General features: G+C 56.7%; 1 protein-coding gene across 1 annotated transcript; it reads left to right on the top strand.

The window, feature by feature from the left end:
* The first annotated feature begins 548 nt into the window (after nt 1–548).
* Nucleotides 549–14,185, top strand: RAB5C (RAB5C, member RAS oncogene family). Its single transcript, XM_086478142.1, has 6 exons — nt 549–591; nt 10,214–10,458; nt 11,244–11,395; nt 11,653–11,775; nt 12,542–12,635; nt 13,020–14,185. The coding sequence occupies exons 2-6, from the start codon at nt 10,293–10,295 to the stop codon at nt 13,133–13,135; spliced, it is 651 nt and encodes a 216-aa protein (XP_086334268.1). The 5' UTR covers nt 549–591; nt 10,214–10,292; the 3' UTR covers nt 13,136–14,185.

The following is a 14,185-nucleotide window of genomic DNA, read 5'->3' as shown; positions in this document are numbered from 1 at the left end:
CCTGCCCGGGGCCGTGGGACGGGGCTGGGCAGCGCTGCCCCCGCGGGGACGGGAGGGGCTGGCGGCGGGTTCTGTGCGCGGGGCCGGTCCGGGGGGGGGCCCCCGGGGGTTCCCCGGGGGGGCGGGGGGGTGCCACGGCCGGCCCTGCCCGGCTCCGCTCTCCCCGGCTCTCCGGCGGCCGTGGTCGGTGCCGTTACCCCCCGCCCAGCCCCGCGCCCCCCGCCCCAACGGGAAATAAAGGCTCTATTTTTCCAGCCCCGGCTCCGGTGAATCTCTGCCCGCGGCTCCCCCACCCCCTTTCTCCGGCCCCCGCCGGGGGCTCCCCGTGCCCCCCGGACTGCAGCTCCCATCGCCCCCCGCGGCGGACGCGCCCTGACGTCACGCCGCCCGGCTCACGTGAGGCGGGTGTGCCCGGGAGGGGGTGGAGCCCCTCCTGGGCGGGGCGCAGCTGATTGGCAGGCGCCGCTGCCTGTGGCCGGCGGGCTGGGAGCGGAAGGGGTGGGCGGATCCGGAAGCGGAACGGGTAAAGGCGGAAGTGAGGGCCGGGGCCTGCGAGACTCACCTGCGGCGGGGGGAGCGGCGCTCCGGGCGGTGAGTGGGGCCGGGGCCGCTCGGCTCGCGGGGGCTCCAGGCAGGCGGTGGCCGGCGCGGCTTGGTGCCGAGCCCAGCCCTGGGCGGTGCCTGGCTGGGCGGCCCGGCTCTACCGGGCCCGGGAGCCCGGCCGCCCGGGGGAGGGAGGGAGGGAGGCAGGCAGGCAGGCAGGCAGGCAGCCGGGCGGCGCCGCTCCCGGCGCTCCGCGGTGGGAGCAGAGCGGGGTTGGGGGGCGCGGGTGCGCCGGGCGGGGCGAGGCCGCCGCGTCCCGGCTGCGCCGCCGGTGTCTGGAGCGAGTGGCGGGGGGCTCCGGTCGTCCAGGGTGTCCGCAATGAGCCGGTCCCGCTGGGCGTCCCGGCGCGGCGGGAGAGCGGCGCTGCCGTGGCACCGCTCCCGCGGTGAGCTGTGACCGGGAGCGGAGCGGAGCGGTGCCGGTGGGAGCGATCGACGCGTCGAAGGAGGCGGCCTCAGGCTGGAGGAGGGTGCCGTGTCTGTGCCGTGGAGCCCCGGGGCTGGCACCGCTCCGAGCCGCTTCCCCTCCCCGGTAGGAAGGGCTCGCCGGGCAGCGGGCACCGGCGCCTGCGGGCGGTGTGCGGGGTCTGCCGGGCCGCTGCTTCCCAGCCCTCTGTCTCGTAGCGATGGCTGAAAGTTCAGTGGAGTTTGGGGCAGGCACAGCACCCGTGAGGGCAGGAGGGGTGAGATGCTCTGTCGTAGCCAGCCCGCTGCTGGGGTGGGGGTAGGAGCTCCAGCAGCCTGAAAGCCCAGCCAGGCTCCTGAGTAGAGAAGTGCCTGAATGAAGGCTGTGACTTTATCTGCTGGATATAGGTTCTAGGGGGATGGAGACTTTTTGGGTCACTGCTGGTGACAGACACAGCCCCTGTGCCCCCTCAAGGGGCATTTGTGAAGCGACATACGTGGTGCTGCAGGCTCTCGAGTGAGGCACAAAGTCTGCAAGAACGTCTTGTTGCGTGTCCGGAAGGAAACCCAGACATGCTGCGACACAAGGCTGCCTTCGGATCCTCAGCACAGCTGGAGAGACCACTGCCTGCAAGCTGGGAGCGTGGTCGGTGTGTGATCCAGCAGAGGCTGGTGGTGCAGGTGTAAGGGTGAGCGACAGGTCTGCAGCGGTAAATCCCGCGGAAGCTGCTTGAACCTTATTCCTGGTAATGCTCCAGGTGCTGCCGAAACTCCTGGGGCTGGGTGGGGGCCATGAGGTGCTGTGATGGCCATGGTTGCTCTCTGCTGTCTCCCTGTGACTCCCACTGTAAACCAGTCTGCCAGCGAGGCCAAACGCGATGTTGACCCGATCTCAGCTGACTTTTAGCTTGTTGCTTTTGTCCGTGGCTGTCCAAGTTCTGACCTTGACGGCTTCCAGGCGTGTAAGGAAACCGGAGGGAAGAGACTGCACCGAGGTACTATTTTAAGTCTTACGTGGAACAACTTGCATCTACTATTCTTAGCGTTTTGTGTGGTGGGTCAACACGTATTTGAGCTGCCCCGCTTACAGCATGACATCAATTCTGCTTTGCACTGAGTTGGGGCTCCTGAGCCTGCTCTCGAGGCAGGACTCTGGAGCTGGGTTGAGACCAAAAAAAGAAAGACACTTCTGATTGGTATTGGCGGGACAGGCCGTGCTGTCCGAGTGGAGTTTCTGGCGATATCCCGTTCATGTTTGCTGCTGCCTTGACTCAAAGTCTTGTGCCTCGTTCTCAGCTCACCTGGATGAGGTGAAGGAACAGTGACTGAAGGGCTGAAGGACTTGGTGGTGGGTGTAGGCAGCTACAAGGCAACGTTGGCCTTGATGTGCTCTTGGAGTGGGGAGAGCAGGTGAAGCACGAGTCTGTGTGGGCCTGTAAGGCGAAGAAAAGCAATGCTTGGGTTCAGAAACTGGGTCTCGGTGCTGGAATCCTCTCTGCCTCCTCTTGGCTCTCCACAGCACGCCCCAGCAGTCAGCGACTCTCACAGCAAAACTCTGCCTCCAGGCACTCCTTCCCTCTAAGTGACTGTGGGTTCGTTTAGACACATTTGTTTTCAGATAGTGCCAGGCAGTGCAGGTCCCTCGGGGCTGTGTGAGTAGGTGCTGACACCCCTTCAGGTGCGGGAGCAGCACAGGCAGGATGAAGTGGGACTCCTGGAGAAGGGTTTAGCTTCCTGGAGAGCAGCGAGGGGAAGGCTGGCTTGGTGTGGTGTGAATGCAGTAAAATAGAACATTTGGCCAGTCTGGCTGTGAACAGAGCTGGGTTTGGGTCCCTTTGCTTTAGCAGGGACACCGGCAGTGGACTGGGCAGTGTCTGAAGCAGAGCTGCCCAGTGCCGTAGTCATACTGTGTGCTTGGCCAAACTTAGTCGTTGTGACGAGAGGTGGAATTCTGTCCGTCACAGCAAAGCTCTGCTGCCTCTGAAGAGGGATCAGCTCTGGAATTGCTCTAGGCCCTGCTAGTCATCAGCTCTCGATCCTCGCTGCTTAAGCCACCGTGAGGTGAGCGGGTAGGTGGTCGTGGCATCTCCCTGCACAGGGAGGGGGGAAGAATGCCAGGCTCTTTCAGGCGCAGGAAATGAAATGGGAACACTTCTAATGAAGTGGGTGTAGCCCAAGTATTTTGGTCAGCATACTTAAAAGAGGGTAGAGTGTAGAAACGGCAGAGTCAGCTGTTTTCTTCCCTTGGGGTATGAAGTTTGAAGTCCTCTTGTGCAAGTTCTGTGAAGTCGGCAGAGTGACACTGTGAAAACACTCCAAATGCTGGCCAGAAACAATGAACCTTCCTGGAAGTGACAGTATCGGGGAAGAGAAAAGCTTCATCTCAGTCCTAAAAGGAACACTTTCCTCCCCTGGAGCGCAGGAATAAACTGCTGGAGTAGTTCTACATAAACAGATAAGAACCCCCTGGTTTTCATGTTTGCTTTTATTTGGTCGAGCTCCAAATAAGGAGCTGCTGGAGGGAAGAGATCTTTGTGCAGTCTGGAAAAGATATGATGAAGGTCACTGGTTCTTTTGCAGTGAAGATGGCAGTTTTCTGCTTTGCATTGTTAACGATCGTGTCGTCTTGTTCGCAGACTGGTAGGTGCTGTCTAAAGGCACGTGTTGCTGGGCTCCTGGTCAAAATTAAGCCGTGTCTTTTGAGGGTGTGCCGCGCGGTGGACAGCATCAACAGGAGTTAAAAGAACCTTGCCTGTGGAATTAAAAACTTGATGCTTTTGTTCTGTTTGTCATTGGTCCAGAGAGCACTGAGGAGTTACTCCTTGAGCCCAGCTGTGCCTCCCCTTCTGTGCCAAGTTCCTGCAGTATTGAGGGTCACTCTGGGTAGATAAGGTCTTCAGGAGGGAGTTAGTCCCCCCTTCAGTGGAGACAGGGAATGTGGAGGCTTTGCTCCCTGCAGCTCCTGGGAAGCTCATGTGAAGTGAAGGTGATGTAAAACTCGTGGTGGAAAGCTGCCCCTGCTCCTTCTGCCCTTTTTAAAGCGGGCTTTGCAGGTGGGCTGGCTCCCCGGCTTCGCTAAGCAGAGCTGGGCCAAAGCAGCGCTGAAGGCTTGTGGTCATCGCTCGCATCTGGTGTGAGCTCGCTCGCTGTTGTGCCAACACAGCCGGGGGTTCGGTGTCCCTGGCTACACGGTGAGTTCCAGTGTCGCCCCTGGTGCTTTCCTGAGACATGAGAACCAGGCAGAAGCACCACACCTCAGCGGGGCCTCGTGGTCCGTTCCTCTCTTCGGCTGTGGTGATCTAATAGGGCACTATCTGCAGTTTGAAAAGCAGTTAGTCATGCTGTTCTGCAGAATTAACACCACACCCCCCCCCCAGATTAGGCTTCCTTGTGCTGCCAGTGTGACCCACATGCTGACAATTTGTCTTGCTGATACCTCTTCAGTGCTCTCTGTGTGAAAAATTGGTAGCTCCAAGGTAGCATCAGTAAGTGTAATGCCTTTTTACCTGACGAGGTGTTTTCAAGAATTGCTAGTAAAGGATAACCACTGAAACCCTTCTGGGGGGATGTGTGCAGGGTTAAACGCGCTAGAAGGTGGCTCGAGGGAGCTCGGTGACTCCCTTTGACCAAAGTACTGCCCTTAACTTGGCCATGCAGGCTGTTGGCTTCGCCTCGTCTTCCGAAGAGTCAGGTCAGCTTTGTAGGAAGCACGAGTGTTCCTGGCTTCATGGTTTCCTGACAGCCTTGGAGCTGACTTGCCTCGTTCAGGCAAACGAGATTTTAGTCTCAAGCTGAGCAGTAGCTTTCTGTCTGTGACAATGGACCTGAGTGGATCTGAGCTTCAAATGGTCTTGTCTGGTCTCTGTTCAGATCAGGTCTCTGGTTTGGCCACTTGTGCTCGGCGCTGAGCAGCAGCAGCCTGTCTGCAGGGCCTCGTGCAGGAGGCCCTGAGAAGGAGCAGGAACTTGGCCTTCACAATTTCTTCTCTTGGGTTTGTCTCGCCTTGAGGGCTTTGTTAATCGAGCTTTAGAGATGACGGAAGGACCGTGGCTCTGTTTCACTGTCCTTGGCAACTGTCTTTCACGGGACCAGGCTTCAGCTTGTCCCGTGAGGCGATGGGAAGGGCCCTTCTGCTGGCTCGGCCCCGCGTTGCCCCACTCGGGGGTAGCTGCATGTTGTACGGTCCTGCCAGCTCAGCTGCCCGTGGCATCTGCGCTGGGTGGAGTGGTGACTGCACGGGAGCGGCCTTGAAATCTCTGATGATAGAATTGTTTTTGAAAAGCTGCTTTGAGAAACAGCCGGCTGCTGGGGCTGCTTTGGAGGCCGTGGCTCTGCAGATGTCAGGGAACAGATGCATGTATTAAAAGCATGAAGAGGAGCTGGTGTTAGATTCTACTACACTTCTTCAGGACTGTAGCTACCAACAAGTAAGTTAACTTCTTGCCACTGTAAATCTTACTTACCTCTAAATTAAAATGAGCGTGCCCAAGTCTTTGGGGGGCTTGGGTGTGAGACTCTCCAGAGCAGCTGTGACTGATGGTAGGGTAACAACCATAGAGCGCTGCTGGAACTGCTGTCTGAGTGAATTAGGGCTGTGAATCTACATTCTAAGGCTGTAGCGCAGCTCCTGACAACTGCGATGACTAGTTCCCCGATTCAGAGCTGTTACTGAAGCTCCAGATCACAGCCTCACTGATCAAGAGACAGTGTTCTTTGTTTGTGGAGGGAAGTGCACGTTGTCTGTAGAAAGATGAAGTATTAAAACCATCAGACTTTATGGGGCTGAGGGACTCACGTCTGTACTTCAGGTCTGTTTCCCGGTTCATCTCATCGATAAGAGCTGGATCTGTTACTCCTTCCTCTGCAGTGTGGGCCCTACTGTGGGGAGGCTTCTGAAGTTTGTTCTTATTAATTAATGAGTTGGGAAGTCAGGTTGACCCTCCACACCGTGCTAATCTGGGCTAGTGGAGTCTGTGTTGTTCTGGCGAGTCCCACACTTGCTGCTGGTCCTGCTCGTGGAAGTTGCTTGTGAGTCTGGGTCCTGAAGCTGACTTGCCCGTTCTGGGTGGGAGCAAGGTAGGACAGGCTTCCTGCTGGCGGTGGCTAGCTGCCCATTCAGTGTTAGGTGAAGCAGAACCGCTCCGTAACTTCAGGGGTTGCTTTGCCAAGAAATTCATGTAATGCTGTCAGCTATTTAACAAGATAAATACTTCACTGGGGCTTTTGTCTTCAGCATGTTGAGTCTAAGCCAACAAATCCCCAGTGAAATGGCTTCTTGCATAGCTGGGAGCAGAAGCAGTCCTCTCGGGTAACTGGATTCCTCAGGATTGGGTTTCTAAATATCGCCAGCTTTCAGAGTAGTCCTTGCTACTGGGCAAACACAGGGCAAAAATGTCAGATTCCTTCTGACACCCTGAACTAGCAGCTTCCCTGTGGTGGGGAGTCCTGAGAAGCAATTGTCTCATGCAGGGGTTAACGTGGGGATCTGATAGTAACTGCCCTGTTGGGGGCACTTGTGCGGGGCTGGTTTGTTTGAAATGAGCTCTTGTGCTACTCTCGAGCATCCTAACAGCTCTGGGGAGCTGCCCTGCTCTTGGGCAGGCTGGGACTGCAGCAGCGCTGGCACGGGCTTTCTCATTTGGGGCACTTGTGTTCTTGAATTCAGTATTTGTGGACGTGTGCGAGCCCCTACGGCGAATCTTGGGGAACGAGTGAGGTGTTGAGAGGAGCGTAAGCTGCAGAAGTGATAGAGTTCTTGGTTGCTGGACATCATCAGGCATCGAAACTTGGCTTTGATCTCCAAGCAAACAAGAGACTGTTCCAAGAGTTTGCAATAAAAAAAATTGGTACTTTTGCCTGTGCGATGCAGAGCTGCTGCACGCGCTTCGGTAAGCAGGCGGCGGGTAGGGCGAGCAAACAAACCAGCACGTGCCTTTTTAGGGAGCTTTGGCATCACCAGCTGCTGAGTTTCACTAGTTACATGAAGCTGGTAGGAAAATTGATAATCCTGGTTACCCGAGTACCATATGATACCCTTCCTTCTCGCGGTCTTGGCTGCTTGAATCAGTATGGCAAGCTGCACCTTCAGCTGCTCTCCCTTGCCGGCGCAGCACGGCTGTGGTTATTTTGGTGGCCTGACCCATGGCTCGGGTGCCGGTGTGTGCACGGGGAGCAGGCAGGGACGTGTGCCCAGCCCGCTCTGCTGGAAGGGGGGATGAACAGCCGCCCTGAGCGTCAGAGATGGCTTCGTGCAGTGGGAAGCGCTCCCTGTTTCTCAGCCGGTGTTGGTGGATCGGTGTGGGCTGATCTCGCACAGATCCAGGCTGTGTGGTTCTGCTGCCTGTCGCTTCCGCATTCAGCGGAGCAGAGCTCTGTGTGACAGGAATGGAGAAATCCTCAAAAGATTTGGCATTAGCATAAAGTGCCAAACTGATCCTCCTGCAACGGAGAGTTCTCACTATCTACAGCTTTAGTAGTCACCCGCTTCAATTATTTGGGCTTCCCGTGAACACCAGCAGAAGGGCTAAGCTGGTCGTCCCAATCTCGTGTCTGTTCTTAGCCCGGGACCCTTAGTGGCCAGGTAAGGTCATCTGACCTGTGTAAATGCCACCCAAACATCCTAAAGATCTGGCAGCTTCTCAGGTGGATGTGAAGTCATGTAACCCTGCGGCCAAACTTCAAACCACCTTTAGAGGGTGATCAGGTTCTCTGTAATTAAAAGTGGTCGAAGGCTGCAGCTGCTCGACTGCTCGCTGTGATCCGTAGCTCTCCATGATGATTTGGACGTTCAGACGTGCCGCGTTCTGATTGAGTTCGTGTAGCACAACCAGATGGCAAAATGAATTGAGATTTGTGAAATATAGGTCACGCTAAGACTTGGGGATGTCAACAGCCTCATTTCCTTGTTTTGCTCTGGGAATCACCCCGGTCGTATTTCAGGAGGTCATAGCTCGGTGGAGACACGATTCAAGTGGTGTTTAATGTGCAGAATGTTCCCCTAAAACGGCGACAGAGCTTAGGCCTTGCTGATAGACAGCCCTGGTCAGTGAGCACGAGGTTAAACAAGCAGGAGCTGATCCCTTGCAAGCTCTGGTTAGAGGAGAGTCTCAAAGGTGGGAACTCCTTCAGGCTGGCAGAGGTGTAGAGCTGCTGATGTGCCCCTGGGACCTGGTGGTACCTGAGCTGCTCCTGGCCAGCGCTGCAGAACGCTGCTCCCTCACCGTCCAGCAAAACAAGCTGCTCACGTGCTCCCTACCGAGGCTTCTCCTCCTGCCAGAGGTGTTTGTCCTTTCTCAGAGGAGGGGGTGGGGGTCCTGGCTGATAGTAGCCTCTGCAAGGCCCAGCCCGGACCTGCAGTCCCTTCCCTGACCTGACCCAGGACTGGACAGGCCGCTCGAGGCCATGGCTGCTTCACCGCTCGGGCTGCTGGAACGTCTCGCTGCGCTGAGCAGTTCCTCCTCACGGTGTCTGTCCTGCCCGCTGGCTTCGGGGAGCGGCGCTGGCTCAACGGCCGGTTTCTGACTTGCCTCCTGGTCAGAACAGCTTGAGGCTGCGTGTCTCCGTGGGCCGGAGTGTGCTCAAGTGCTGTTGTGTCCTGGAAGCTGAAGAGAGTCTCCAGCCGATGGCACTGCTGGGGTGTCCCTCCGGGTGCGCCCCGGCTGGAACGGCTGCAGGTTTCCTGGCAAACTGCGGGATTGAGTTTAAACCTGAGACCTGGTTAAAGCAGCCTTGGGGCAGTCACAGCTGGACAGGCTTTGCTCTGGGAAGCTCTCCTGAGGCAGGTTTGGACCCATTTCAACCTGCTTGAAGCTTCTTATTTGTAGGAATCTGGGATTTGCTGGGTAAACGCTGGGTGTACTCAGGGCATACCCAGAGTTTCTTTGGGGCTGTGCTCAGAACAAGGAGAAAATGGCTTTCGGGGGATTTTTTTTTTGCACTTGTCTGTCAACAAGAAGCTTGGGTGGTGAGAGCTGAAGGGAAGGTGGCAATACAGAGCAGATGCAATCAGTTGTAGCATTTATCATTGACGGGAAGTGGGAGTTGTGATGAGCACAGGAAATGTGCCTGAATCTGTGTGACTGCTTTGAGAGACTCCTGGCCTGTGCTGCGTGCAGTTGAGCCGAGTGCCTGGGAGAGCAGCGAGGATGCACTCGAGGTGAACTATGGATGCAGAGCAGCTTGTCCTGCTGCTCCTCAGTGGCTTTGTGCTTCTGCTGAACTCTGGAGATCTGGTGCTGGGGAGGTGGGGTGGCAGCGCTGGTCACGGGTGCTGCTCCCTGGTTGTGCTGGTCAGCACGGCTGGATTTGAAATCTTCCGTCAGGAATGCGGCTGGTGGCCTGATGACCTGGAGTGATGTGGGGTGAGGGCACGGAGGCAGCTGGGACGGGGTGTGGGAAGCGGCGAGCGTCGGGTGTTGCCTCTGCACTTGGGTCGAGCTGTCGAGGCTCTCGTCCGGGGGTCAGGACCCGCCTGCAGCAGGGATGGGGGGTGCTCAGCTCTTAGGCCCCAAATAGGCAGCCCGAGCCCAGAGAGGGGCTGCTGCCCAGCGACTTCCCTCCCTGTGGCAATTCGAAGCCCTCCGCAGGGCTGCTCCAGGATGCCGTGTTTAACGGCTTGGGGCGAGCGCCTCTGAACAGACAGCCCGACCAGAGAAACTCCCTCTCAGCGCCTCGCGATCTGGGGGTCTGACATCCAGAGCTGCCCCCCGTCGTGGCTTACGTGTGGCACTTGAGCATCTGTGTTGCGTTGGCGGCCTGGAGTTGCTGCCTTGTGAACTCGGGAGAGGAGGACGGAGATAAAGGCCAACCTGAGTGACCTCCATGAACTGAGTAATTGCTGTGTTACCAGACAAAGCTCTAATAACACCACCGGGTGTGCTGGCTGTTCTGCGCTTGCCTCGCCCTGGCGAGGTGTCTGTAACTCCACGCATAGTGGAAGTGCTGGAGGGCCTGCTGGTGGGGAGGAAAGCTTGTGTTACCAATATCCCTTCTCCAGGGAGGCTCAGAAGACTTAAGGTCCTGCTGAAGGAGCTGCTGACTGACAGAAACGGCCCACTAGTGCCGTGGTACACACAGCTGATAACTTTCCACTGTGGGAAGGAGTCACCACCTGCCTGTGCTGATGGTGGCTGCGGGTCAAACCCACCCTCTAGAACTGGTACGGCTGGTCCGTGAGTGTGTCGCTAACTCTGACCTCCTCTTCCAGTTGCAACCTGCCTCCAGGTGGATCCCAGTGCAGAACCTGCAGCATCCTTAACTCTTGGCACTCCTGCGCTTAGGCCACAATGGCGGGTCGAGGTGGAGCTGCTCGACCGAACGGACCAGCTGCTGGAAACAAAATCTGCCAGTTTAAACTTGTTCTCTTGGGAGAGTCGGCAGTGGGGAAGTCCAGCCTTGTTCTGCGCTTCGTGAAGGGGCAGTTCCACGAGTACCAGGAGAGCACAATTGGAGGTGAGTGCTGACCCCGAGTGCCTGCGGCCAGCAGATGTGCAGCCCGGGGGGAGATCAGAGGCAATAACGGCTGTTTCGATCTGGTCTGAGGTTTTTTGCTATAAATAGTCAAGCAGCTAATGCTTTAACTCTTGGTTTGCAGTTTGTTTGTTAGTCTGAAGATCCGCGCAGCAGAGGATAATGCTATGGCAACCGGGCGCTCTGCCTCTAAGGCGTCTTCACTTCCAGTGCTTGAATTCCTGCTTCTAATTAGAACTGAGGCCTTCAGTTTGGTTTATAGCCCTTAATTATCTTTTCAGATCATGACCTGGGATTCTGAAGTTGTCTCTAGCCTGATACTGTCGGCTACTTCCACAGCTCTTTCAGGTCTAGTAGTTCTGTGGCTTGAGATCATTAGCACAGTGTCACCAACCAAAGGTCGGTCAGCACCCGGCTGGGAGGTGTGTGCTGAGGAGAGGCTTGGCTTGTCCCACAGTGACCCACGCAGGGAGGAGGTGTAGCTGTAAGGGCAGCTTGTGGGCGAGTGGGGCTTAAGGCTCTGCTGCAGAGGGCCGTGTGGGCTCTGCGGTTGTGCTCCGGTCCCTGTCCAAGGCCGGCCGCCTTTATCCCAGTTCTAACGCGCGGTGTCGTGCTCTCTGGAACAAGAAACCAGCCAGTTACTAAACTGGGAGCGCGGAGTGACTGGGCTGAGCTCGGAGCCGTGGCACTGCGGTGCTCTCCAGAGCCCCCTGGCCGCGCGGAGCTGCTCCGGCCGGCGGGAGGCCAACGGGCGCCTTCTCTTCCAGCTGCCTTCCTCACACAGACCGTCTGCCTGGATGACACGACGGTGAAGTTCGAGATCTGGGACACAGCGGGGCAGGAGCGGTACCACAGCCTGGCGCCCATGTACTACCGGGGGGCCCAGGCGGCCATTGTTGTCTACGACATCACCAACACGGTGAGTTCCGCACCGGGGGGCTGCCGGGGCGCGGGGAGGAGGTGTCTGGGTTCAGAGCCCCTGCAGATGCCTGCCTGGAAAAGTGCTGGTGGCTCGTCCTCGGTCCCCACCGAGGCTGCCTAAGCTGATAAAGGATCCTGCTGCAGAGCGCTGTAGGGGCAGAAAATTCTTACAGGAAGGACTTGCTCTAATCGTATCTTCACTGTGCGTTAGTAAGAGGCTGCCCTTCCTGACTGCTGCCTCCTGTTTGCTTCCAGGACACGTTTGTACGAGCCAAGAACTGGGTGAAAGAGTTGCAGAGGCAGGCTAGCCCCAATATTGTAATTGCACTAGCAGGAAACAAGGCAGACCTTGCCACCAAGAGAGCTGTGGACTTCCAGGTGAGTGGGGACCAGGTCAGTTGTTACCTGGGCAAGTCAGGAGAGCAGTTTTGTGCTGAAGTCAGGGAGACGGTGGCTGTGAGGGAGAGTGACGGTGGCTGTGAGGGAGAGTGCAAGTCAAGAGTTGTGCTGCTGAGGGCCCCAGGGTGCCGCCTGAAGCGGGTTGTAGCCTGCCTTTCCCGTGCGCTTCTTTCACAGCCCTTGTAGCTCTTGTTGGTGACAGTTATGGTGAACGTGGAGGATAAGGCCCACAGAGCACAAGCTTCTGTCTTCAGTCTCTTCTGGTGCCCTACTCATCTGGGGCTGTCTTCAGCGCTGTATGAAACAGCACCTTTTAGGTGCAAGACACGTGGAGAATCGTTCCCAGCTTGTTCTCTGCTCTTCACTGCTCTTACCTTGTCGAAGGCAGACTTTCAGGGAGAAGCTCTTATCTCAGACCTCTGCTCAGGGTGGCTTGTGGCGCGTTTACAGTGTGTCTGGCTCTCCCTGCTAACCAAAGTACAAGGCGGTGTGCTCGGGACGTGCTGTGCCTGCGTCTGGCTCGCCAACAGTCCGTGCTGCCGGGACGCCGCCGTGCCGTGTGGTGGGTGGCGTGTGTCTCCCAGCTGTCCCGGCCAGGCAGGGCCAGGGGACTGGGGTGGGAATGTCTGGCCTGGGGCGGGACAGTTTCTTCGGTGTCTGGTTTGCCAACAAGGGAAGCGTGTGAAGCCTGCTCGGGCCTGCTCTTGGCAGGATGCCTTTACCGCTCCGGTGTGGTTGGTTGTAGGATGCACAGACGTATGCAGACGACAACAGCTTGCTGTTCATGGAGACGTCAGCGAAGACAGCGATGAATGTGAACGAAATCTTCATGGCGATAGGTAACGGCTTGCGTGCGGAAGGGCGGCTGGAGCGGCTCTGGGCACCAGCAGCGCAGCCCACTGGGAGCCCTGGGGGCTCTGACTGGCGCAGACGGCCGGTTTGCTGTGCTGTCGTGAGCAGCCGCTCCCCGAGCGCTCGGAGCCTTGGCCTTGCACAGCCTGTTCCCCCTGCCCCTGTCTGGGGTGGGGGGTGAGGAGGGAGCAGGTTGATGACAGCCAGAACTAAGTGGGTTGTTTGCTGTCCCCGTGCTGCTGGCAGTGTCCGATCCTAAACCCTGTAAGGGGGGAGGGCTCGGGCCAGGGCCGGGCTGAGCCCAGCCTGGTCTGCAGCGGGGAGGAGGCCGCCTCTGTAGCGGAGCCGACTGATGTCTCGTTCCTTTGCAGCCAAGAAACTGCCAAAAAATGAACCCCAGAACGCTCCCGGTGGCCCAGGTAGGAATCGGGTGGTTGACCTCCAGGAGAGCAGTCAGCCGAGCAGGAGCCAGTGCTGCAGCAATTGAGCAGCCGTCCCGCCGACGGGCCCTCGGACGACGTGACTGGAACCCACGCTAACGATCGCACTTACCGTAGAGCGGCTGCCGCCGGTGGCCGCTGTGATTTCTCCATCCCTTTCTGATCATAGGCTGGAGGGGAGTTCTTCCACCTGCACCTTTCTGTACAAATACTAATTCAATTCTAAGTCTTAAGTCACTTTTTTAATATATGAACTTCTGCTCTTCCCTCTTCCTGGTGGTGGTGGATGCATGACCTGGCGCCTGCCCAGCCGGCTCACCCCGTCCCGCGGGTGAGGGCCAGCAGCGCCCCGGTCCCACAGTACTGTAGTTCACTGTTGGAAACAAAGGGATCTTGAGACTAGACAGCGTTGTTTAAAGTTACCCGTATGTCAAGCTAAGGCTCATACCAGTACGACATGCCTAGAACCACTAAACTGTAGCATTATAGTGACAAACTCTGGCTTTTCAGCCACGTATTGACCAAATCAATTATGAGTATTCTGGGGTGGGGCAGAGGGAAGCAAAACTGGTTTCTTCTGTATTTTGTATTGTATGTTTCTTCATGTAACCAATCAGTATCTTGTCAATATAGTACATACAACTAGCTGCCTGTTGTCTTTATTTGTGTTGGACTCCAGCATGCCAACTCTTTTTTTTTTCTATCTCCGGTTCTGTCGTAATGCACTAATCCTGATGCAACTTTTGCAAAGATCTTGTATAGAAAATTGTCCTTTTTTTGATGGTTGTGATGCCACTAATGTTGTTAACCCTACTCTAGTGTGAATACACATGGTTTACTGATGTACAGAGGTGGGGTGGGGGAAACCTCGGATACCTTGTCAGTGGAAACAATATGTATTGCAAAAGCCTGTAATTCCACGAAGTATGAAGGGAGGTATTAAAATGGCTTCTGTTGCCAGACTCTAACTGATGTTGGCTGCTGCCTAGTGCCTAATGCAGTGTCTTATGCATACCGGTATTTAAGAGGAACTGTCAACTTAGTCTTCATCACAAACTTCGGTTTTGTGTGATTAAAAAAAAATTTTTATAAACCTA

The sequence above is a fragment of the Leptosomus discolor genome, chromosome 25 (genome assembly GCF_034619465.1).
Source record: "Leptosomus discolor isolate bLepDis1 chromosome 25, bLepDis1.hap2, whole genome shotgun sequence".
Classification (NCBI taxonomy): Eukaryota; Metazoa; Chordata; class Aves; order Leptosomiformes; family Leptosomidae; genus Leptosomus; species Leptosomus discolor.
The sequence above is the reverse complement of the archived record's forward strand: the minus strand, read 5'-3'. Positions and strand labels throughout refer to the sequence as shown.

What these genes read in the sequence shown, in the direction of transcription:
- RAB5C (XM_086478142.1), top strand. Translation starts at nt 10,293, where the DNA reads ATGGCGGGTCGAGGTGGAGCTGCTCGACCGAACGGACCAGCTGCTGGA. An exon ending in AGAGAGCTGTGGACTTCCAG is followed by an intron (nt 11,776 to 12,541) that starts GTGAGTGGGGAC and finishes GGTTGGTTGTAG; the next exon opens with GATGCACAGACGTATGCAGA. An exon ending in CGAAATCTTCATGGCGATAG is followed by an intron (nt 12,636 to 13,019) that starts GTAACGGCTTGC and finishes GTTCCTTTGCAG; the next exon opens with CCAAGAAACTGCCAAAAAAT.